The sequence below is a fragment of the Hirundo rustica genome, chromosome 13 (genome assembly GCF_015227805.2).
Source record: "Hirundo rustica isolate bHirRus1 chromosome 13, bHirRus1.pri.v3, whole genome shotgun sequence".
NCBI lineage: Eukaryota > Metazoa > Chordata > Aves > Passeriformes > Hirundinidae > Hirundo > Hirundo rustica.
Window position 1 is genome coordinate 19,917,312 of NC_053462.1, and position 22,730 is coordinate 19,940,041.

The following is a 22,730-nucleotide window of genomic DNA, read 5'->3' on the forward strand; positions in this document are numbered from 1 at the left end:
CCTGCCCGGAGGGGGCGTGCGCGCGAGCACCGGCGGGGTCAGAGCTCACCGGCCACTGCCCGGTCCCGCTTCCCCCGAGCGCGGGCACACACCGGCCAGGGCCCGCAGGAACGCCCTGTGCTGAGGAGTGTGAGAACAGGGCGGGGCAATCCCGCCTGGCGCCGGCGTACAGCCACGGGCCCTTACCCGGAGAACACGGACACGGTTCCTCGGGGCCGGCGGGACCGCCGGGCACGGCGGGGGACATCGAGGGCAGGGAGAGAAGGGTCAGTGCGCGCCTCGGTGGGCTGGGAGGAACGCGGAGAGGGAACGGGAAGAGCCACGGAGTGACCCGGAGCAGGAGACCGCGTGTTCTGATTGGCTGAGGCCGCTGCAGCCCCTGGTCTCCGCGTTCTGATTGGCTGAGGCAGCAGCCTTCTGAATCCGCGTTCTGGTTGGCTGAGATGGCCGCATCCTCTTGAATCCACGTTCTGATTGGTTAAGATGGCCGTGTCCTTCTGAATCCGCGTTCTGATTGGCTGAAGCGGACGGGCAGCTGCTCCCTGACATCCGGAGGTGCCGGCGCTGGCCCGGTCCCGCTCCCGGTGCCGCTCCCGGTGCCGCTCCCGGTGCCGCTCCCGGTGCCGCTCCGTGTCACACGGTGCACCCCACTCTGTGCCCCACTGTGTCCCGCCTGTTCCCCGCTCTGTGCCCCGCTCTGTGCCCCGCTTTGTTCCCCGCCCCTGTCCCACCCCGGGTCCTGCCCGGTGCCCCGTGCCCGGTGCTCCGTGCCCCGCTCTGGATCCCGCTCCGTGCCCGTCCCCGTGTAGCCCTCCATGCTCCGGGCACACCCCCTGGCTGGGGCACCCACGGGAATTCAAAGGAGCGGATCTCCTCCTCTCTCCCTTCAGTGTCGGCAAATATTTGTGCGGGCAGAGCCGTTTTCAGGCCACGTGCGGGGCGAGGCCGGGCTGCGAATGTGGGAAGTGGCACTTTGGGGACCCGTGACACCAGCCGGCTCCGGGCTCCAGGCTGGGCCGCGGGCAGCAGCAGGGATGTGACGGGATGCTGGCCCCGGGACAGGCGTGGGGGATGCGAGCACGGGCAGTGGCCGTGGGGACAGAGCAGGGAGCTCCGTTTTCACCACGAACACAAAAAAAAAAAAAAAACCAGAAAAGTAGAAGTGAGCCCAGACAAAAGGCTGCGTGTGGAGACAAACTCCACTGCGATTAGTCTGGCCGGCGCCACCTGCTTCCATGGAGATGAGGATCTCCCGATGCACCAGTCGAATCACGGCTGCCTCCGCATGCTCCTTCTTCTGTGGGGAGGAGACCATCCTCCTCCTCCTTCTCCTCCTCTTCCTCATTCTGCTCCTCTTCCTCATCCTCCTCTTCCTCATCCTCATCCTCCTCCTCACGGTGGGAGCCAAAGCCTGCAGCTCGCAGATCCCTGGCTGTTGCCACCCGCTCTCTTTCCCCTGCCACATCTCATCCCCATCCCTCCCTCTGGGGACCAGCGGCCTCCTGCCACCACATCCCCACAGCCACGTAGCCCAGCCTCTCCCTCTACCTTCCTCGGAGAGCCAACAGCACCCCCTTTCACAAACCCTCCAACTTCTGGATCGCCTGCTCCCCTTTCTGTCCTGCATCCCACCTCAGTCCCCTCCCCAGGCCAGCTCCTGCCACCCTGCCCCTGCACACTGTGGCCTTTCCCTCCGCCTCTTTGTGTCGGGTGGACAGCATCCCCCCAAACCCCTCCAATTCCTGTAGCATCCCTAATTCCTATCATCCCACGTTTGGGGAGAGGGGAGTCCTTGCCATCAATCCCTCCAAGGTTTTTGGGGTGCACGTGACCTTTCCCATCCCCACAGCGGAGGAGAGCGGTGCCCAGCTGGGGATGGACGGGTCTCTTGGGAAGGTCATCCCCTCCTCGGCATCCTTCCCTGGGTCACAGCCCCCCAAAAATGAAGGGTGGGGTAGAAAATGACCCCTGTGCTGCTGGAGGGGACATAACGCAGGGACGGTGTGGGCACAGGGTACTCATCGACCACTCCCACCCCACTCCCCCCACCTTTGACCCCCCCCAAACCGGTACCGAGGGCGGCCCCGGCTCCGGTGGAAGATGCTGGACCGGGAGGGGGGCGGTTCGCGGCGGTCGGGCAAGTTGAGGAGGGGGAGGAAGATGAAGGGCGGGCGAGTTAGGAGGAGCTGCTTTGCATCCCTTCACGTCAGCCCTGCCTCATTCCCTCCTTCTTCCTTCCTGCGCACCCAGCGCCGGGCCCGGAGCCGCCGCCGCCGCCGCCCCGTGAAGCCGCCGGTGAGTCCTCACCGGCCCCCCCCCGTGTCCCTAAAGCCCACCCGGCCCCCCCGCTCCCCACGGGGGGACAACAGCGGGGACACCGGGGTGTCGCCCCTTCCCTCCCCGCGCCACCGAGACGGGAGCGATGGCGGCGGGAGGGACCGGGAGGAGCGGCGAGGACGGGGGTCCCGGCGCTGTGCCTGGGGCCGCCCCTCCCCGTGAAGCCCCCCGAGAACTTTCCCCGTGGCCGAGCGCAAACTTTCTCCGCCGGGGAAGTTGCGGGGAGGGCGGGGGGCCCTGACCTGTTGCGGGAGGGGGGAGCAGCGCAGGGGGGACCCCGCGGTGGCGCCGCGCCCGGGGGGGATGCTCGGGGGCTCGGGATGCTCGGGGGCCCGGGGTGCTCGGGGGCTCGGGATGCTCGGGGCCCCGGGGGCTCCGCAGGCTGCCCGAAGTTTGGCGAGTTTCCCGGCGTTTGGCACCGGCCGGCGGGAGGGGTCCCGGGCGGGGTCCCCCGTGCTCGCAGCGGCAAAGCGCCCCGGGGAGTGAAGCGCAGCGGGGAGCGTGGGGTGGCTCTGCGGGCTGGTCACACACCGGACAGGACCCGCTTCGCCTTCGGTCCCGAACACCCCGGGGTGTCCCGGAATAGGACCTCCCGGTGCTCCGAGGGGGCTCCGTGAGAGCCGGGCAGCCTTGGAGTTCTGCTCCCGAGCAAAGGAGCGAGGGGAGCTGTGTGAAAGCCCTCCGGAGCTCCGGTCATAACGGGGTGTGAGGGATAAATTGGTTATAATTAATTACTTAGTCAAGCATTAAGATTTTTCTTGTGGGCAGCTGTGTAGGAAGAGAAGGGTGACCAGGGCGAGCAGGGGCAGCCCAGAGCCTGACCTGCACCAGACTGGAGCCTGAAGCCCCCCCAGGTCCAAAGCCTGCAGCTCCATCAGACTCCCGTGTCCCACACTATGCTCCCGTGCCCCACACCGTGCTCCTGTGCCCCACACCGTGCTCCTGTGCCCCACACTGTGCTCCTGTATCCCACACCGTGCTCCTGTGTCCCACACCGTGCTCCTGTGCCCCACAACATTCTCCTGTGTCCCATGCCACACTCCTACTCCCCACACCATGCTCCCAGGCTCTCCTTGGTCGCTCCTCCAGCCCAGGTCTGAACCGGCCCCTTGGAGCTGTGGATCCAAGTGGTTCCCACACGGCACAGCTGGATCCTGTGGGTGTTCAGGCTGGCCACAGGATTAAACAAATCCATCTTGGGTTGGAGGCAGACTCCGGACATGGCTCTCACGGGACCCTGGGACGTCACCAGCCTCAGCGTTCTCTTTGGAGGTGCCAGGGTGCCCAATCCCATGGGGAGCAGCAGCTGGGGCGGCGCTGGCCGGGCTGTAACTGTGCCCTGTCCCCACCCTGGGTGACAGTATCCTCGCTGCAGAAGCAGCCATGGAACGGGCACGTCCCCCTCGCCTGGGCCCAGCTCCTCTCCTGCAAGCAGCTTTGCATCAGTGCCCCTCCAAAATGGGAAATAGGCGCTGAAGCTCTGCTGCACCCCAGGACACGTTCCCACCCAAACCTGGGGGTGACCCGTGGGGTCAGACAGCAGCGGGAGCGGAGGATCTCCGGTGGTGTGGGTCATCATTTGGGGCTTGGTTTAATCCCTGAGAAAGCGTTTGTTTCGCATGGTTTTACTGGGCCACTTTAATTTATCTGGGAATCACGGTGTGCCGAGGGACGGGCACTGGCACTGTCCGGCTTTGCTCTCCAGCTGGGAATGCTGAGGAATCCACAAGGCAGTGGGTTTGTACTGCCAGGAACGTGCCAGCACCACAGCCCGTGAGAGAGGCTGCCGGCACGCCTTTTATTTTACAGTTGCTCCTGTGGAGAAGTCAGCTCCAGCTCAGCCTCTGCTCGAACCCCGTCTCTGGGCACGTCCCTGGGGTCTGCCAGGCCGGAGCCAGTGTGGGGAGAGGGGTGGCCGTGTGTCAAGGGGCTTCCTGCTGGGTTTGTTGCCTGCTGCCACCCGCTCCCAGCTCTGGTTTCCCGAGCCCCTCACGTCCCTGGCTCATAGATTCCACCTGTCTGGGCTCAGGCGGCGGCTCCTGGAACACCCCAAATGCCTGTTCAGGGCACGAGTGCCACGGAGGCGGCGCGGTGGGGCTGGAAGGATGCTACAGGGTGGCCGGGATGTGATGTGCCAGCAGCGCCCAGTCCCACCCTTTGTGCTGCCTGGGGCTAGAGTGCTCAGAGCGAGTCATGAGCCCTGCTGAGCCCTTCCCAAAGGGCCTGACCTTGGGCACAGAGACCATGGCCAGTGGCAGGAGTTTTCCCTTTGTTCCTCTGTCCCACATTTTCTCCCCATGCACACCCTCCTCCTCCTCCTCCCTCATCATGGCAAGTGGCTGCGGGTCACAGCGGGGTTGGTGTGGGAGAAGACCCTGGCACAGCCCGTGCCCAGCATGGCTTTCCCTCAGCCCCAGTTTGTTCCCCAGACACAGGGAAACGTGGGATGTCAGTGGGGACGGAGGTGCTCCTGCTTCCTGTGGAGGGAGGGCTGTATCTGTGACTTTGGGGTCTGTGTTTGGACAGCAGGGAGGCTGCTCTGCTCTCCTGGCTTCAGCCTCAGCAGAGGAACAGGGCAATGATGAACTTTCCTTCCCAAACTTTAAATTAAAGGGAAGAAACATGTTTTTGACTTTTCCTGGCCTTTCCTTGCAGCTGTCCATCTGTCGTTTGTGTGACAGTCGAGTCTTTCTAATGAAAATTAACAGGAACAATATGTCAGCACCTGTGGGTGGCTCTGCAGTGTCCCCGTGCTGTCACCTCCTGGTCCTCAGAGGGTTTGGACAATGTTCCCTGCAAAGTGTCACAGTTTTTAGTCAAAGGAAAAGCCTGGGTGCTCTGCTGTGCAAAGACAAGCTTGCAGAAAGTTCACGTGAATCCTCTCCAGATGGGCACCAGGGATGACCCAGGGATGATGGGGTGCTGGGGAACACCATGAACACCACAGAACACCGTGGAACACCACGGAACACTGTGGAACACCACGGAACACCATGGCTGTGAGAGGTAGGGAGGTGTGGTAGGACAAGGTACATCCTGTGGCCCTGGAGATTCAACACCAGGCTGCTCCAAGCCCCATCCACCTGGACCTTGAACACCTCCAGGGACGGGGCATCCACAGCTTCTCTGGGCAACCTGTGACCATTCCCTGCCCTCTGTCAGTCTGATGCCGTTCTTCCTGGCGCTCCAGGCCCTTGTCCAAAGTCCCTCTCCAGCTCTCTTGGAGCCCCTTTAGGCACTGGAAGGAGCCCTAAGCTCTTCCTGCAGCCTTCTCCTCTGCGGGCACGGGCAGAGGCAGGGTTTGGCCGCGAGCAGACCCAGCCAGGCCGTTCTGGGCAGCGCGTCTGTTCGGGAGGAGCGGGCAGGGAGGGGGAAGCAGCGCACAGACGTGCTCATTGTTTTATTTCCACTTCTCGCCCGTGGGGACCTGCGTCCGCCCGTGCCTGGGCAGTGCACACCCCAACGTGCTGTGCTCGGGAGCAGGAATTGCCTGGGGGCTGCGGCTGGGAGCAGGAATTGCCTGGGGGCTGTGCCTGGGAGCCAGGCACAGCGCCAGGATGGGATGGTGAGGGGCTGCTCGGAGAGGGGCTGCTCGGTGAGGGGCTGCTCGTGCTCTGCAGGAGCATTCACTGTCCCTGGCACAGCTGGGACCGGCCACCAGAGCCACACCAGGCTGGAGCCCGCGTCCTGCCCGTGCTGGAGGTGAGAAGGAGAAGGAGAAGGAGAAGGAGAAGGAGAAGGAGAAGGAGAAGGAGAAGGAGAAGGAGAAGGAGAAGGAGAAGGAGAAGGAGAAGGAGAAGGAGAAGGAGAAGGAGAAGGAGAAGAGGGGAAGGAAGGGCAGGCACAGCTTCCAGAGGAAGAGTGCTCACCACTGCCTCTAAATTTATCTTTCCTGTTTCTCAGCAGCAGCATTGTCTCATCCCCATCCTCTCTGGTGTCAGGCCATTCTCCCCTCTCTGCCTGTCTGCTGACACCCTGTCCCTCGCCGTGTTATCCCGGTTTAGCCAGCTCTGTCTCTCCCCTTCTTTTGCTTTCAAGTGTTAATCCTGGTGTTCTCCCTGGCTGCTTTTCCCTCCTCTCACCTCTGGTCTGTTCCCACACCCACCATCCCCGTCCCTCCCATGTCCTGCAGCACCAGCGCCTGGCTTGGGGATGGAGCTGGGGGCCAGTTCCTCTGGGCTCAGGGCTGGGGATCCGTGAGCAAGCTGGAGAACAGAGGAGGAGATTTCCCGTGAGGAGCCCTTGGTCCAGCCCATGATGGGAGCTCTCAAGGCAGAACTTCTCCTTGGAACCATGGAATCATTTTGGTTTAACAGGACCTTTGAGGTCACAGAAACCTCAGGGCAGCCTGGCCTGCTCATCCCCAAGAGATGCTGCACATGACCAGGCAGATCAGGGACACCCTGGGGTGGATCAGGAACATCCTGGGGTGGATCAGGAACATCCTGGGGTGGATCAGGGACACCCTGGGGTGGATCAGGAACATCCTGGGGTGGATCAGGGACACCCTGGGCTGGCTGGGTGGATCAGGGACAGCCTGGGGTGGATCAGGAACATGCAGGGGTGGATCAGGGACAGCCTGGGGTGGATCAGGAACATGCAGGGGTGGATCAGGGACACCCTGGGGTGGCTGGGTGGATTGGGAATGTCCAGGACCAGCCTGGCTGGTGGCTGCTGTTGGGAAGAATTTTTTTTGTGGTTAGGATGGATGTTCCAGGGAGCTGCTTCCCTTCCCAGTCAATCCACAGGGATTGTGGCGGTCTCCTTCCTCACAAAGGACTTTCTACTCTGAACCCTGACCCCTGTGCTATCCAAAATTCATCTTAAACTCCCAACCCAAACGCCTCCCTGCTCCATGCCAGCCAGTTCTTGGTTCGTTTGCTGAGCCAGATGAGAGTTTCCCTTGCCCGGCACAGACTGACCTTCCCTCCTGGCTCTGCCCTCGGCCTTCTCCAGAGCCATCAGTTTGTCCTTCTGTGGCCATTCTGTGCTTGCTGTGCACGAAGTCACCAGCCCTGGCAGTGTTCAAATGCTGTGTGGACACGGCACCTGGGGACACGCTCTAGTGCTGGCCTTGTCAGTGCTGGGGAGCAGTTGGGCTCCGTGATCTCAGAGGGTTTTTCAGCCCCGGTGATTCCGTGATTCCAGCCCCGGGTCACACATGCCCGTGGCTGAGGGGCACCAGCTCGCTGGGAGCTAAAGGGGAGCTCTGACCCTGGGCCAGGAGCGCCCTTGGGAGGAGGAATGCTTTCCCAGAGGCAGAGCCATAGGCAGAGCTGGCAGTCTCCTCCGTGAGAGCTCTGAGTCTCTGCTGAATCCCTTCTCATCCGTCCCCTCTGTGCGTGCGCCGGCAGAGCCCGGCTGGGCCGAGCTCGGCTGCCGAGAGCTGGCCCTGATTTATGGGGGCTCCAGCGGTTTGCTTTGGCTTTGTGATTACCAGCAAGGGACACATAGAAGGAAATTACTTCAACAGCTGAATACTGTGTGTGTTTATGGGACTTTCTGGCTGTGAGAAGGAAGGGCACGAAGTGCAGGGGTTGTGTAGACGGGGATGGGAACGGGGCAGGGCAGGTGGTACAGACCCCAGGGCTGCCAGAACCGAGGCAGAGACAGCCCAGCCTCACTGAGGCCTTGGGAAGTGTTAATTGGGATGAGTAAGTGGTGCCAATATCCCCACCCTCCCTCTCACGAGCGGGATTTGTCCTCTGCATCTCCCTGCATCAGCCAACAGGCCCTACCTGAGCGCTTTGTGCCAGGCAGGTGATCCACGCCCCGTGCCCGCGGCAGCTCCCAGGCCGGGTTCATGCAGCACTGGCTCTGTTTTCTGGAGTGGGACAGCCACGAGCTGCGGGGCCCTGGGCACTGCTCCCAGCGAGTGCCGGGTTGTGTCCGTGCCGTCTGTCCGGCCACTGGCACACTCCGGACAGCGGTGCCGGACCCCGTTCTTTCAGCTCCTCATCAAAAGATAAATATGTGTATTTTTGTATAAAATCCTGGCCTCTGCCCAGAGCCAGGAGCACGGCTGGAGCTTTCACAGCGTGATGACACACAAAAGCCCACGTGCAGTAGGCGGGAATTGCGTTTCACCCTGGCCCTGCGACCTGGCAGCAGCGTGCAGCCAGCACGGCATCCCCAGAGCAGACGCCTCTGGTTCCCCCCAGGAAAAGCAGCCGGGTCCTGTGCTGGATCCCAAAGGCGCTGCCCATACAGACAGGCTGGCGCTGTGGGGGCAGCAGGCACAGCTGGCGTTGGGCCGTGTGGGGATGTGTGCCTCCCACCCCTGGCTTGGGTCAGTCCCGAGCTGGGGATTCATGGACTGCCAGCAGCAGGGACCTTTGTCCAGTGCCTGCTGCCCATCTGTCCAGCCCAGCCTCCCAAACACTCGTCCCTGACCTGCTCAGCCGTGCAGAAAAGGATCCGAAACGTTTCCCACCTTGGGGACCTGAAAGTAGAAGTGGTATTGGCAGCTGTGCAGCTGGGTTTGTTCCTGTAACGATGGGACACGACAGAGAGCCTTGGTATTGGAAAACTGGGAGCAGAACGTTCCCAGGTGCCTGGTCCAGTGCCTGGTGTGGGTGGAAGGGGGCTCAGCGCTCCCCAGTTCCTGCCCATCCCTCTTCCCGCCCGTGGAGGAAAGCTCCGGTTGTCTCCCCTCCGTTCGCCTCGGGTCTGTGGGAGATGGCACTCACCGTGTCTGGGGCTGGGCCGTGTGGGCTGAGTTCCTGGTGCCGGAGGTGATTCCTGAGCCACGGAGGTCGGTGTCCCCCACGCCGGTTCGGCTGTGCCTCACTCACTGGGACCGTCCCCATCCCTGGGGCAACCCACAGCCGCTGGTGCGGTGCTCAGGGATGTCCCGGGGGCTGTGGCACACGGGGGCAGTTTCTCCAAGGCAGAACAGCCTCAGGGTCCGGAGCTGGGGGAGCAGACACAGCAAGGAGTGTCCCCTGCCCTGCAGCCCCGCTCCTGTCCCCAGCCGCCGGCTCCGGCAGCGGCAGACACACACGTGGAAGATTATCCGGCTGAGTATTAATTATCACGCTCAAATTAGAAGCCCTCAGCTATGATTAACTCATTCCCCGGCCCCGCAGCGGGGACGGCAGACGCGGGGACGGTGGCTGAGCTCAGCGGTGCCCGGCTGGGGGGCACAAGGTCCCCGTGGGGAGCGGGCAGCCGCCAGCCCTGCAGGGGCTGGTTCCCCCTGGCCCCGTGGCCGGGATGGGCTGCGGGAGAGCAGCGGGAGCTGTGCTGGGCCATGCCGAGGTCCCTGTGATGTGTGTGAGGGGGTGAGGGGCGGCTGTCGGGGCGCAGGGCTCAGCACGGGAGCCCTGAACCCGTCAGCACGAGCACACCTGGGCTGGGTGTTCACCCTCCTCGCTGCCTTTAGCTCTGCTCGGACGCCGCTGGAGCCACGGATGGATCTGGGCTGGCCCCGTGTTTGTTTCTGTGTCCTCGCAGTGCAGCACAGGACTGAGCCTGGGGAGGCAGGGACAGGCGGGCTCCACACCTGGGAATATCAGAATTGTTCCCAAGCTCTTGGAAGTGGCACCCTTTAGTGAGACCCTTCCCACTGTGGGGACCTTCCCTTGCCCCCGAGCTGCTCTCTCACACCCCACCAGGCAATCTGTTCCCTTTGGGGTGACAGACATCTCCCATTTGTACCGTTTGGGGTTGGTTTTCCCCTTTTACAGCCTGGGTCATGCACCCCAGGATTCCTGAGCTCCTCCTGCCTGTGTGCTGTCTCCTCAGACCACATTTATGGCTCTGCCCCAAAGTCCCAGCAGTTTATGATGGACCCTGGGCCTGGGGACGCTAAGCAGGAGCTGTATCCAGCGGGAGTGATGCCACATGGGCTCAGGACATTCCTCTCACCCTCAGCCCCAGGCTGCTTTGGGGTGGGATGGGATCACACCTGGGTCTCTGCAGGACACCAGGGTTCCTCTGCCTCTGTCCCAGGCTGTCCCAGGCTCCATCTCCAGTGTTTTCCTCCCTCTTTGTCCCCTTTGTCACTTCCCTTTGTCCCACATCCCAGCACTGCTCCCCCGCTGCTCCTCGGTTCGTTTGGGGCTGTGTGGGCACTTGGGTCCATCTCCACACAGCGCTGGGGCTCACAGACCCGGCTAAAAGCCCTGGTGGGTCTTTCCAGGCAGGGGTGGGTGCTGGCTGGGTGCTGGTGGGTTTGGGGCTTGCAGGGCAGAAGGGGCTGCGCCCACCCCTTGCCCCCTGCTCCCTGCAGGACCTGGCGCAGCGTCAGGGCGCTGGGTTTGCCTCTGCCGCAGCCCTCCCTGGTCCTTCCCTGCCGGGTTTGGGGGCTGACCCGGATTCACACTTGCTCCTACGCATTTCTGTGCCCGGGGTGTTTGCTCCTCCATGTTCCCGAGGAACGGAGAGCTGGTGAAGGTGGCCCGGCCCAGCATTGCTGAGTCCCGTCTCCTTTCTGTCCCCGTCTGCCTGTGTGAGTGCTGGGAACGGGTTCGTCAGCGCCTCGGCGCCTTTCAGGGTCTTCGCAAAGAGCAGATTTATTTTCTGCTATGCTGAGAATTAGCTCCCCTTTCTTCCTCTTCCCTCTGCCCCCGCTGGAAAGAGAGAGAATGCAGGGAAGAAGAAAGGATTTCCATCACGGCGGTGATTGGCACAGCCCTGAATGAGAGGTCATTCCAGCCGGCTCTTTCTTTTCAGGGCCCTTTTTTCCTGCTCCCTGTATTCAGGCTGGCAGCATTCTTTCTTTTCAAAGCTCCTCTGTCTGTCTCTCTCTTCCCCCTCCTTTATTTTTCATCCCTTTTCTTTACTTTTGCTGTCTTTTCATTCTGTTTTTCTCCACCCCCTTGGGGCTCCATTTTTTTCTTTCCCTTTTCCTCTATTCAGTTCCTTTTTTTTTTTTCTTCTCGCATCTCTTTTGAATAGCTCGGCTATTTTGGGAGAGGAAAGGGACTGTGCCGGGGAGAAGCCGTTACAGCAAGGAGGAACTTGAAAGTCTTTTCTTTCCCTGTTTATTTCATTTAAAAGCAAAAAATTGTTTTCCAAGGCAGAGCGAGGGTTCTGCATGGAGCCTTTTGAAGCCGGACTGGGACAGCAGCAGGGCCGAGAGCCCTCCCTGCTCCTGGCAGTGCCGCCTTCACCGCCGCTCCCAAAGCCCTGACAAGCCCGGGGCACCGGGGCTCTGGTTGGGGGTGCTGCCAGAGGGGGCCCAGGCAGCAGCAGCCCCTCTCCCCCGGCCCACCCCACACCAGTTACCCGATTTAAGGGCTCTCCCTGCCTCTGGGCTCAGGAGCAGCAGCATTTTTAGGGATGGCGTGACCGTGGGCTCTAAAGGCAGATCCTGAGCGCAGCAAGCACCTGCGTGTGCGGGGATGGGAGCAGGGGGGCCGTGTTTGTTGCGGTGGGGACCCGTGGGGCGTGCCAGGACAGAGCAGTGCCGGGTGTGCAGGGTGTGCATCGGTCCCGGTCGCTCACCGCACTCAGATCCCAGGGCCACAACGTGCCCGGGCTCAGTCCCTTCCCCAGAGGAGTGACAGGAAGGGTCTCACACGCATCCGTGGGGCCCCGGTGATGCCGGAGGCTCTGGGGAAAGCCCTCACCCAGCAGGTGAGGCTGGCCCCAGCGTGGCTGCTCCAGGTGTCCCCGGAGCTGTCAGCACTCCCGGGGCGCCCTGGTGCCGTGCTGGGTGCCTGGGCTGCGAGGGCAGCGCTGAAACGTGACCAGCTTGGTCAGCCGGGGAGGAGATGCTGATCCCTGGGGCACAGCCACAGGAGCTCCTTGGCAGGGCAGGTCCAAGGCAGGTCCAGGATCAGCTTGGTCAGCCGGGGAGGAGATGCTGAGCCCTGGGGCACAGCCACAGGAGCTCCTTGGCAGGGCAGGTCCAAGGAGAATCCCCTTCCCCAAACGCTCCCTGCCTGGGCACCACTCTGGGCACCAACCATTGGCAGCTCTGGTGCGGTTTTGACACAGCTTTGGTGAGGTTTTGGTGCAGTTTGGTGCGGCTTTGGCTGCTCGCAGGGCGCAGGTTTTCCACCCCTGGCTAGAGCAGAATGCTGGTTCCAGCATTTGCTCTGCCCCAGCCCACACAAAGCTCCCTTAGGAGCAAAGCTCCCTCCCCAGAGCAGGGACAGAGCTGGTGGCCACGGCCCTGCTCCATGGGGCTCCTGGCCATGCCACAACACAGGAGCCCCGTGGAAGTGACCCCGAGTCGGAGCCAGGCTCCTTCCAGTGGCCCCAGAGCCCGGAGCAGCCCGTCTTCCTCCTGTCTTTCCATTACCCCCCCGCCCTAATGGATGCAATCAGGACTCTGATTTTCAGGAAACACCTTTTTCCCCGTGAATTTTAGTCTCCCCTTGTTTTGCTGTAATGCAGAGTTTGAGGGTGATCTGTGGCGCAGGAGCTGCTGAGTTGCGTGCTGGCTGTGTTAGGAGTCATGGGATCCCAGATTTGGAGGGACCCCGGGGATCACCTGGTCCAATCTTTTCTGGGAAACGTCCGGACGGGACAAGAGGGGCTGGAGGTCAGGACAGGAGGGGTGGCAGGGCGTTGTCACCCCGTTGTCCCTGGCCAAGAGGCACTTTGGGGTGTGGGCAGGGTCCCGTGCCAGGCTGCGGGAGGGCGAGAGCGGGGCCGGGGCTAATTAATGGTTAATTAAATAGATCATTTCTTTAAAGCGAGATTCAAATAATTGTAACCCTGAGATAGAGAAGGCAGCGGAGGAGATGAAAAGGGAGAGAGAGAGAAAGGAAGCAAAGGACAGAGGTTCAGAATGGAGAGGGAGATTAGGAGAGAGATGAAAGAGAGAGGAGAAAGATAAGAGGGGGAGAGGGGACAGATCTCGGCGCGAGATGGGCGTTGCCAGGGAAACGGGAAGAATGAGGGAGCAACTGGAGGGATGGAGGAGCAGAGGATACTGGGGGTGGGGAGCGAGGGATGGAGGAACAGAGGGACAGAGGGATGGAGAAGTGAGGGATGGAGGAGCAGAGGGATAGAGCCCCAGTGTCAGGAACACGGGGATTTCCAGCAGAAGGGGAGGCAGGAGCGGGCTGTCACAGCTCAGCACAGCTGCCTGTGTGCTGGGAAGAGCCTTTGGGGTGGCAGCTCTGTCCCTCTGCAGTGGGCAGCTGCAGCACCTGCTGCTGCCCTTAGCCTGACCCTCTCGCCCTGGTTCCCAGTGGTGGACCCCGTATCCCTGGCAGGTGAAGGAGGAACCAGGCAGCTCCGTGCTCGTCACACTTTTGTTCTGCAGCACTGGTGACCTCTGGTTGTTTGAAAGCCATTCCCTTTTCCATCCCAATTTGCCAATAACCATACATTTTCAAAGGGGTCAATATTTACCTGTGACTGATGGGCACAGCAGTCAGAGTGAGAATATCCCAGTTCCATGGAATGTTTCCAGAGGAGAGACCCATGAAGAGGCTGGGGAGAGTCTGACATGCTCTGATAACACCCTCTCCTCCAAGAGCCCTTGTCTCTCCCGGGGCCTCACTTTCCCCAACTTGGTTTTCCACCTGCTCTTATTAAAAACATGATCACCATCCCTCTGCAAACCCCAAATCCTTTGTTTGGTGAAGGCAAAGCCCCCACAGACTCTTCCTCCACCCAGAAGCACCTCTGTGACACGTGTGACGTCACATCTGTCACCGGCTGGGGATTGCAGGGAGCGGCCGCTCTCTGATCCACCAACAGCGGAGGTTTCTTTTTTCTGGAGAAGTTTTCCTTAAAACAAAATTTTTCCTTTAAAAGTGCAGTTTGACGGTATCTGGTGTGGAGACACTGACTGAATTTAAACAGGTATTTGTTTTCTGTGGCAGCAGCATCTGGCCCCTGTGGCTCCTGGCCGTTTCTCAGAGCTTGGGCTCATTTTTACAGCAGTTCCTCGGGATCAGGGTCAGTTCTGGGGTAAGAAGTGCCAGTTTCGGTTCTGCCACCGTGTGCGGAGCCACTCTGTGGGTCAGCCCCTGGCACACTCCACCAACACAGAGCCAGGGCCGGGCAGTGCAGCTGCCTCAGTGCAGCTGAGGCGACCCCCAAATCCTTGGGCTGGTGCAGGACGGATGTGCTGTGTCAGGTTTAAGAACAATTTTAGTTGTGATTTTGAGGAAAACAACATTTTTCTGTTTGGAATTGTGGGGGGTTGAGCAGCTTTATGTGAAATCTTGAGGCAAGATGAAAGCCTGTTTTCCCCTTTATTAAATTTAAATGAAGGCTGCTTTTGAGAAAGAAAGGAAAATAAAATCAAAGGTTTTCTCACAAATATCAGATCCATTATCAGCCATTTTCTGGTAAAAATCCTTGAACAGTTTTCCTACCCCCTTCCCCAGTGAGAACCCCCCAAGCCCAGGGTCTCGCTTTGTCCTGGGGCTCAATCCTGTGCCTTGGGAGCTTTCCCCCCAAGGTCTGCACCCCACATCTGTCCCAGGGAACCTCCCAGGACCCCCAGGCACTGGGATCATCTGCAGGAGGGTCCCTGTAATGGGGATCCTGCAGTGGGGTCCTGCAAAGGGGAGAGCCAGGAGCGAGTCCCAGTGTCCTCTTTCCGGTGGCACCAGGCGTGTCGGGCAGCCTGGGAACCTCTGCAGGGGTCAGGTGTCCTCAACTGCTGCTGGTGCCAGCGGGGCTCCGGCCCCTGCTCCGGTGGTGCACGTTCCCGACGAGCGGAGCTGAGAGCAGTGCCAGCAGGGTGGGCTCCTGCATGCCAGGGGCGGGTCACTGCTCCTTGGGAGAGCTGAGATGTAAATCAACCCCCCAAACCGTTTGGATGTTGGGTACCTGTGTCTCCCTTCCCTGCAGGAAGGGTTGGGTGAGAGCTGGTGACTGCTGCTGCCTCTGGGCTGCTGAGGGGAGCTGGGAATGGAGGCAGGTGGCAGACGAGGGTGGTGGAGGCTGTCAGGGCAGCTGGGGCCACGGTCCCAGAGCTCCCTGGTGCCTCTCAGGGTGTGGGTACTCCTTTAGCTCGGACCCTTTGGGGTCTCAGGTGTTAGAGGCAAACCTGTGGGTGCAAAGGTGAGGCTTCTCTGCGTGAGGCGGAATGTTTTCACGCTGCCCTGGTGAGGCTTTTCCCAGCTCTTATCCCTAGAGCGGTGGGGCTGGCCGAGGGGCCGGGTGGGGTGGCACAGGGATTGGGCAGGTGGGTGAAACCGAGGGAGGTAAAACAGCAAAGGGGAGGGAAACGTGTCCACAGACAGGGCGCTGAGCCCGGTGGCTGGGAAATCTGGAACCCAGCAGGGAATGTGCTGGGAGTGGAGAACCTGTTGTGCGGATGCTGCTGCCAGAGGGACCCGGAGAGAAGTGGGGGGCTAATCAGGGAGCCAGAGGGGAAAGCAGAAGTAAAATAGCACAACGTGAAAGCCATTAAAAAAAAACCCCTAAGTGACCATGTGGGGAGTGAGGAGCTGGAGGAGGCTCTGAGGGAGGCAGCCAGGACAAGGGAGGGCAGGGTCTGCAGGATGTGCCAGGGCAGAGCCTGGATCTTCCCAGATGTGTTGGGAAAGATGGGAGGAGAGATTGCACCAAAACTAAACTTTGGAGTGGGAGGAGAAATGATGAAAGAACCCCAAATTTCACAACCCCAAAGTATCGGGGACAGCAGCCACCACTGCTGGCCCAAGGTGCATCTGTGTCCTGCGGTGTTGGAGAGGGGAGATGGATGAGTGGGCTGAGGGAGATGGATGAGTGGGCTGGAGGAGATGGATGAATGGGTTGCAGGAGATGGATGAGTGGGCTGGGAGAGAGATGGATGAGTGAGTTGGGGAGATGGATGAGTGGGCTGGGAGCTCGGCACATGCCACGGTCAAAAGGGACATTGGCAAGTGTGTCTGTGTCACCCCCCCACGTGGGAGAAGGATGGGCAGGCCAGGGTCTGCATCGGGAAATTAGCCCGAGCCTGGCCCAAAGGGCTGGACTTGAGAACGAAAGGTGATTAAGGCCTGGAGGAGGGTTTGGATCCCAGCAGCAGCACCGGAGAGGGACCCTGGGCGCGGCGGGTGACAGGCTGCGGGTGCAGCCGCAGGTCTGGGGGTCTGTGCCGGGCAGGAGCAGCTGGAGCGGGTGCGTGTGTCACCGCGGGGACAGCGCGGGGACAGCGCGGGGACAGCGCGGGGACAGCGCGGGGACAGCCGTGTCTGCGGGGCTCGGGGGCTCCAGCCGCGGGCAGCGGCTGCGGCAGGGAGCGGCTGTGGCAGCCCGGGACCCGGGGCCGCTGCCGGGGCTGCTCGCAGCACGGAGGCGCTGGCAGCGCTCCGCGTTCCGGGCGCCGGCAGTTTCTGGGGGAGCTGAAATGCGTGACCCCAGCTCGGTGCCAGCGTGTTGGGAAACGGCGTTTCCTTGGCAAGTCCCGGGGCGCGAACAGGGAAGTGAGAGCGGGAAGTGAAACAGCTGCCCCTGCCCTGTTCCTGCTCCCGGTGCGCTGTTTGTGCAGCTGCCGCTCCCGAGCGCCGCGGCCTCGCACAGAAAATCTTCGCCGCCGCGTCCCGGGGCTCGCGTGTCCGATGGAGACAAGTGCAGAGAGGTTTGTGCGGCGCCAGGCTTTGGCTTTCCCGCCGAGGAGGGGACCTCGTCCCCTTTCCCGGTGCCCAGAGCAGGAATCCACGTTTGCTTTCCCCTAAAAGCCTGGTTTTGGGGTGGTTGTAAGACTCCCTGGTGCTGCTCTGGGGACGCAGGGCGCCTCCTTCTTGCGGCTGCCTTGTCCCGTGGTGCTTGTTTCGGGGGGCAGAGCCGCAGCACCGTGGTGGGGGCCCACGGGGAGAGCAGCGTCCCTGTCCCTTCTCCTGTGCCTGCAGTGGGCAGCTGAGGGGTCCCGGGGAGCCCCACGGGCAGGGGCTCCCGGCTGTTCGGGGCACGCCAGCAGCCGCCTCCCTGCCTGATCCCTCTTCTTCCTCCCAGCCCTCCTCCTCTTCCCGCCGCCGCCCTCCCCCACTCCGTGCTTTGTTCCGCTGCCTCCGCACTAGTCCTCCCCTCATCCCCTTCCCTCTCCTCCTTCTCCCACCCCCATCCTCTTCCTCTCCGTCTCCTCCCTGCAGCCGCCCCTCCCCTCCATTCTGTCCCTGCCGCCCCTGGTCCCTGCCCCTGGCTCTCCGGGGTGCCCGGGCAGAGGGGGGCTCTGGCTGGGACCCTCCCCCTGGCAGCTCGAGCCTGGGCTGGGTCCCCTCAGCGGCTGTATCTGACCCTGGGCCCGGAGTCACCGGTGCTGGGCCAGTGCCAGCCCCGTGGTGGCCCAGCAGGTGGGAGGGAACTGAGGAGGGACCCGGTACCCCAGGGCAGCCAAGCCGCTCTGGTTGGTGCTGCTCCCCTTCTCTGCCTTTTCTCACACTGGTTCTTGACCTTCCCTGTCATCCCATCCTCTTCCCCTTTCCGTGCCATGTGCTGTGGCTGGTGTTTGGGTGCTCGGGGCGCTGGCATGAAGGGACACTGGCGTGAGGGGACACTTTCGGGGTCGGCAGCAGCGGGCAGCTGCCGGCAGCGCAGAGAGGCCGATGTCCCCAGCCATGCTGAGTGTCCCTGTAGCCGACCTGGCTGCAGGGATGATGCCCAGGCGCTGTGGGGTTTCCCTTCTCCGAAGTGGAGGTTCATCCCACAATCTCCTCGTGCTGGGCAGGTTCTCCTGGGATTGTGACAGGATCTGGCTCAGAATTTATCCCTGTTTTACCTCCCCCGCAGGATTCCTTTGTTGTAGCTGCAGGAATAATTGTATTTAGGAGAACACTCCTTCAGCAGGAGGAAGCGGCAGCTCCCTGCCTGTCCTCACTGCTGCGGGAGGATGCTGTGGTGGTGCTGGGACCCCCAGGGTGGGTGTGCCAGGCACCGGTGCCAGGCCAGCAGAGCCTCTGCCTGCGCCTAGGCCCACTCTAGACAGGCTGTGTCCTGGTGGGTCTGAGCCCCGTCCCTCTTGCTCCCTGTGCCGTTGCTGCTCCTGCCGGAGCACAGAGCCGCACTCAGCTGAGACCAGTTTCCAAACTGTGCGGGCGCTTGTTCCCTGGAGTCACTGCTAGGAGCTTGAGGGCATGCAAGCAGCCAAACCCCAGCCCCAGGAGCTGACAGCCCATCCAGAGAGGCTGACAGTGGGCAGGGATCCAAGCTTCCCTCCTCCCAAGCCGGTGGAAACCCGTGGGGCCGCTCTGTCTCCACGTGCTGGGCTGTGCGGTGCTGGGGACCCGCGCTGGCATCACCCGTGTCAGTGTGGGGCTCCCTGAGGAAAGGAGTGGCGGCTGCAGTGAGCCCCTGTGACACGGTGGCGGTGGGGTGCCCGGGGCTCAGGCCGTGTCTCTCCCTCCTCAGCCATGACAGCGTAGGCCGGCGGCGAGAGATGGATCGGTTCAGCGAGTGCGGGACGCAGACGGACGCGGTGGTGGTGCTGTCCCTGGCACAGGCTGCGGTCCTGGGGCTGGTGTCCGATAATGAGCTGCTCGGGGCCACCGTCACCCCTGCCGGCTTCTTCCCGGGGCTGGCCGGGGAGCAGCAGGACAGTGCCGCCACGGAGCCCGGGGAGCCTGAGGGTGAGGAGCAGGGGCCTGGGGACGGGCAGGACGAGGACGCCCTGGAGGCAGACTCCTCCCTGGAGAAGCATGCCCGGAGGAGGAAGAGGCCGCCCGTGAGGCTGATGCCCAAGGTCAAGAGTGAGAAGGCGGAGGTGGAGGCTGAGCCGCCGTACGACGTGTCCGTCCCCGGGGACGAGGAGGGCGAGGGGCAGCGCGGCCACGCGCCCCAGCCGCCGGAGCCCAGCCCGGAGCCGGCGGTGCAGAGCGGTGCCGTGAAGATGATCGACCTGGGCACCTTCAGCAGGAAGCCCCGACGCCTGCGGCACCTGCGCCGGCATCGGGAGCTGGAGGGCACCGAGCGCCGGCGCAGGGGCGGCGACCCGGCCGGCGGCACCGCGGGGGCCCCGCAAACCGCGGGCGCCTTCGAGGCGGCCGCCCCGTCCCCTGGGGAGGCGGAGGCCCCCGCGCCGGCGTCCCCCGAGCAGGTGAAGAGCGAGCGGGGCTGTGGCTGGCAGGAGCCGGGGGAGCTGGAGGCGGCCGGCGGCACCAGCGAGCACAGCAGGAAGGCGCAGCTGGACCGGCTGGACATCAATGTGCAGATCGACGACTCCTACCTGGTGGAGGCAGGGGACCGCCAGAAGCGCTGGCAGTGCCGCATGTGCGAGAAGTCCTACACCTCCAAGTACAACCTGGTGACCCACATCCTGGGCCACAACGGCATCAAGCCCCACTCCTGCCCGCACTGCAACAAGCTGTTCAAGCAGCCCAGCCACCTGCAGACCCACCTGCTGACCCACCAGGGCACGCGGCCCCACAAGTGCGGGGTGTGCAGCAAAGCCTTCACTCAGACCAGCCACCTGAAGCGGCACATGCTGCTGCACACCGACATCAAGCCCTACAGCTGCCGCTTCTGCGGCCGCGGCTTCGCCTACCCCAGCGAGCTGAAGGCGCACGAGGTGAAGCACGAGAGCGGGCGCTGCCACGTGTGCGTGGAGTGCGGGCTGGACTTCTCCACGCTCACCCAGCTGAAGCGACACCTGGCCACGCACCAGGGCCCCACGCTCTACCAGTGCCTGGAGTGCAGCAAGTCCTTCCACTACCGCAGCCAGCTGCAGAACCACATGCTGAAGCACCAGAACGTCCGGCCCTTTGTCTGCACCGAGTGCGGGATGGAGTTCAGCCAGATCCACCACCTCAAGCAGCACTCGCTCACGCACAAGGTAGGGGCTCAGGGTCCCCTGGGGTGCTGCCCTTGTCGTGCCCAGAGGAGATGTGCCCGCTCTGGATGTGGGTGCTGGCGGAGAGGAGCGTCCCGGTGCCCCCAGCCTTGGGAGGAGGTGGGTGGCGCAGGTGGGCAGTAGCACTTGTGGCTGGCATTAGCTGGGGTCGCTGACACGCAGCCAGGGGGTCCCCGGGACCCAGCCCCTGCCCTTCTGGGGGTTCCCTTCCTCAGGCTGGGAGTTTTAGACCTGCTGCAGAGTAACCTGGGGAGTCCCACCCAGGAGCTGTCACAGCCCCTCTGGGCAGGCTGTACATGGGTGTTTGCTCTTTTCCTTTACTGGGGAGCAGTTGGGCTGAGCCCCAGAGCAGAGCTGGCCCTCAGCTGCACTTACAGAGCCCATCCAGCCCCACGTGTTCCTGGGCTCTCAGATACAGCCCGTGCTGTGCTCAGCACAAGGAACCCACCCCATGCCCATGGGGTCCCTTCTCCGCTCCTGGCACCGCTCGTGTGTCCCCAGTGCCTGGGGGTCTGCCCAGGCTGGCCCCGGCCCACAGCTGTCCCCCCCCGGCAGGGCGTGAAGGAGTTCAAGTGCGAGGTGTGCGGGCGGGAGTTCACCCTGCAGGCCAACATGAAGCGGCACATGCTGATCCACACCAGCGTCCGGCCCTACCAGTGCCACATTTGCTTCAAGACCTTCGTGCAGAAGCAGACGCTCAAGACCCACATGATCGTGCACTCACCGGTGAAGCCGTTCAAGTGCAAGGTACCGGCGGTCCTGGGGGGCTGCGGGAGCTGGGGCTGGGAGAGCACGGCTCCTGCTGGGCTATGCCCCAGGAGCCTGGCCAGGCTGAGCAGCTTTGTGATGCCTCCCCTGCTCGCCTGGGCACGGAATATCTGCTCCAAGCTGCGAAGGGAGCGTTGCTGCTGCGGAAATGGTAACGGGTTCCTCTCTCTGCCCAGTGCTGGATACTCTGGAGCTCCCAGCAGCATTAACACTTCATCCCCAAGCCCCCCTCAGAGAGCGGGAGGAGGGAGGGAGGGATCCAAGAGGGACCACGAGGTTACTCTTGGTGAGAGCTCCAGGGGACCCTGGGGCCAGGCCGGTGCTGCAGAGCCTTCGGCAGCTCTGGGGGCTGACCGTGGGCTCGCTGCCGGCAGGTCTGCGGGAAATCCTTCAACCGCATGTACAATTTGCTGGGGCACATGCACCTGCACGCCGGCAGCAAGCCCTTCAAGTGCCCCTACTGCTCCAGCAAGTTCAACCTGAAGGGCAACCTCAGCCGGCACATGAAGGTCAAGCACGGGGTGATGGACATCAGCCTGGACGGCCAAGGTGGGTCCCCGGGCGGAGCGGGCGTCGTGGCTGCGCCGTGGCACGGGGAGCTGGGCTGGGCTGTGCCTGCTGGCTGCGGCCCTTCTCACCCACGGGCTGCCCCCACACGAGGCCCAGATCGAGCAGGGCTGTGGCTCCCGGGGAGTTCTGGGCTCCAGGCCCAGGGCGGGGGAGCTGCTGGCCACAGCCCTCCCCACAGGTCCGTCACCGCTGTCCCTGTGCTGACTCCTAGATGCCATGATGGAGCTGGCTGGGGCCGATCACACCGAGCTGGATGGCCAGCAGGAGATGGATGACTTCGAGGAGGAGAACTCTTACGGCTACGGGGCTGTGGGCAACCCCCCGGACGAGCACACGCTGGCCGAGCAGGCCATGAAGGAGATGGCCTACTACAACATGTTGTAGCCAAGGCTGGTGGGGCTGTGGGGGCTTGGTGGGGTTAGGAGGGGCTGCAGCACCCAGCCAGGCCCCCCAGAGCTGGAGGGATGGCTTCCACCGGGCTTGGGGAACACAGGGATGTCCAGAAGACTTTTCTGGAGCTGCCTTGGCTCTGTCGCTGCTGCCCTGCCCCTGCCTGCACCCTGCACCTGGTGACTTGAAGCTGCAGACAGGGGAGGCACGACCCAGCAGATCACTGAATGAGTAAGGACAGAAGGGGCTGCTGTAGGGCAAGACGATGAGCATCACTAATTATTCTACCTCCTGGGTCCCCCCCCTGCTGCACAGGAGTTCCCCCCGATGGGCAGAAGCCCCTGCCCACATGAGGAGGTGGGTTTGCATTTCCCACTCGCCCCGGGGCTCCCTGTGTCAGGCCCTGGGACACAGAATAGAGTATTTTCATAGAAGCTCAGGGCGCAGTCAGTGCCCACAGCTCCGGGTCTGGAGCTGCAGCCAGCGGTGGATCCGGGGGAGGCAAACCCAGCCCAGCCCCAGCAAATTATGGTATTTTGAAAGTAATTTATTTTTTTCAGATGTGCCGCGTGGTTGGATTTATCTTTTCACTGAGTTCAGTTCCCTTCAACCAATGTGCTTTGTAAACCCGTGTAAGCTGTGTGGTCTGTGTGGGGAGAGGGGGTTCCGAGGGGCTGAGGACCAGGGCGGGGTCCAGGGCAGAGCCCCCCACTAAGGAACTGGCAGCCCCTCCTTGCCCCCAGCTGCTCTGGGGCTGGAGGAAAAGGCTCCCACTCACTGGGGCAGCCTGAGCTGGGGGTTTGCCTCCTCCCTGCCCAGGGAGGGAAGCAGCTGGGGCAGCGCTGAGTCTGGGACCGCTCTTCACTCTCTGCTGAGGGGCAGAGGACTCGCAGCACCCACAGCGTTGCCCCCCAAGTGTACCCAGAGCTGGGTCGGGTCCTGGCAGGCATCAGGACCTGGGGACACCGGTGCTGAC

At 62.6% G+C, this 22,730-nt stretch overlaps 1 protein-coding gene across 2 annotated transcripts; it reads left to right on the forward strand.

Annotated features, from left to right (window-relative positions):
- The first annotated feature begins 27 nt into the window (after positions 1–27).
- Positions 28–22,385, forward strand: ZNF710 (zinc finger protein 710). 2 transcript variants are annotated; one of them, XM_040077002.1, is made up of 5 exons: positions 28–266; positions 18,589–20,008; positions 20,582–20,773; positions 21,169–21,343; positions 21,576–22,385. In XM_040077002.1, the coding sequence occupies exons 2-5, from the start codon at positions 18,617–18,619 to the stop codon at positions 21,746–21,748; spliced, it is 1,932 nt and encodes a 643-aa protein (XP_039932936.1). In that variant the 5' UTR covers positions 28–266; positions 18,589–18,616; the 3' UTR covers positions 21,749–22,385. The 2 variants fall into 2 exon arrangements, with proteins under 2 accessions (XP_039932936.1, XP_039932937.1); XM_040077003.1 differs by lacking the exon at positions 28–266 and adding an exon at positions 2,253–2,295.
- Positions 22,386–22,730: the final 345 nt, after the last annotated feature.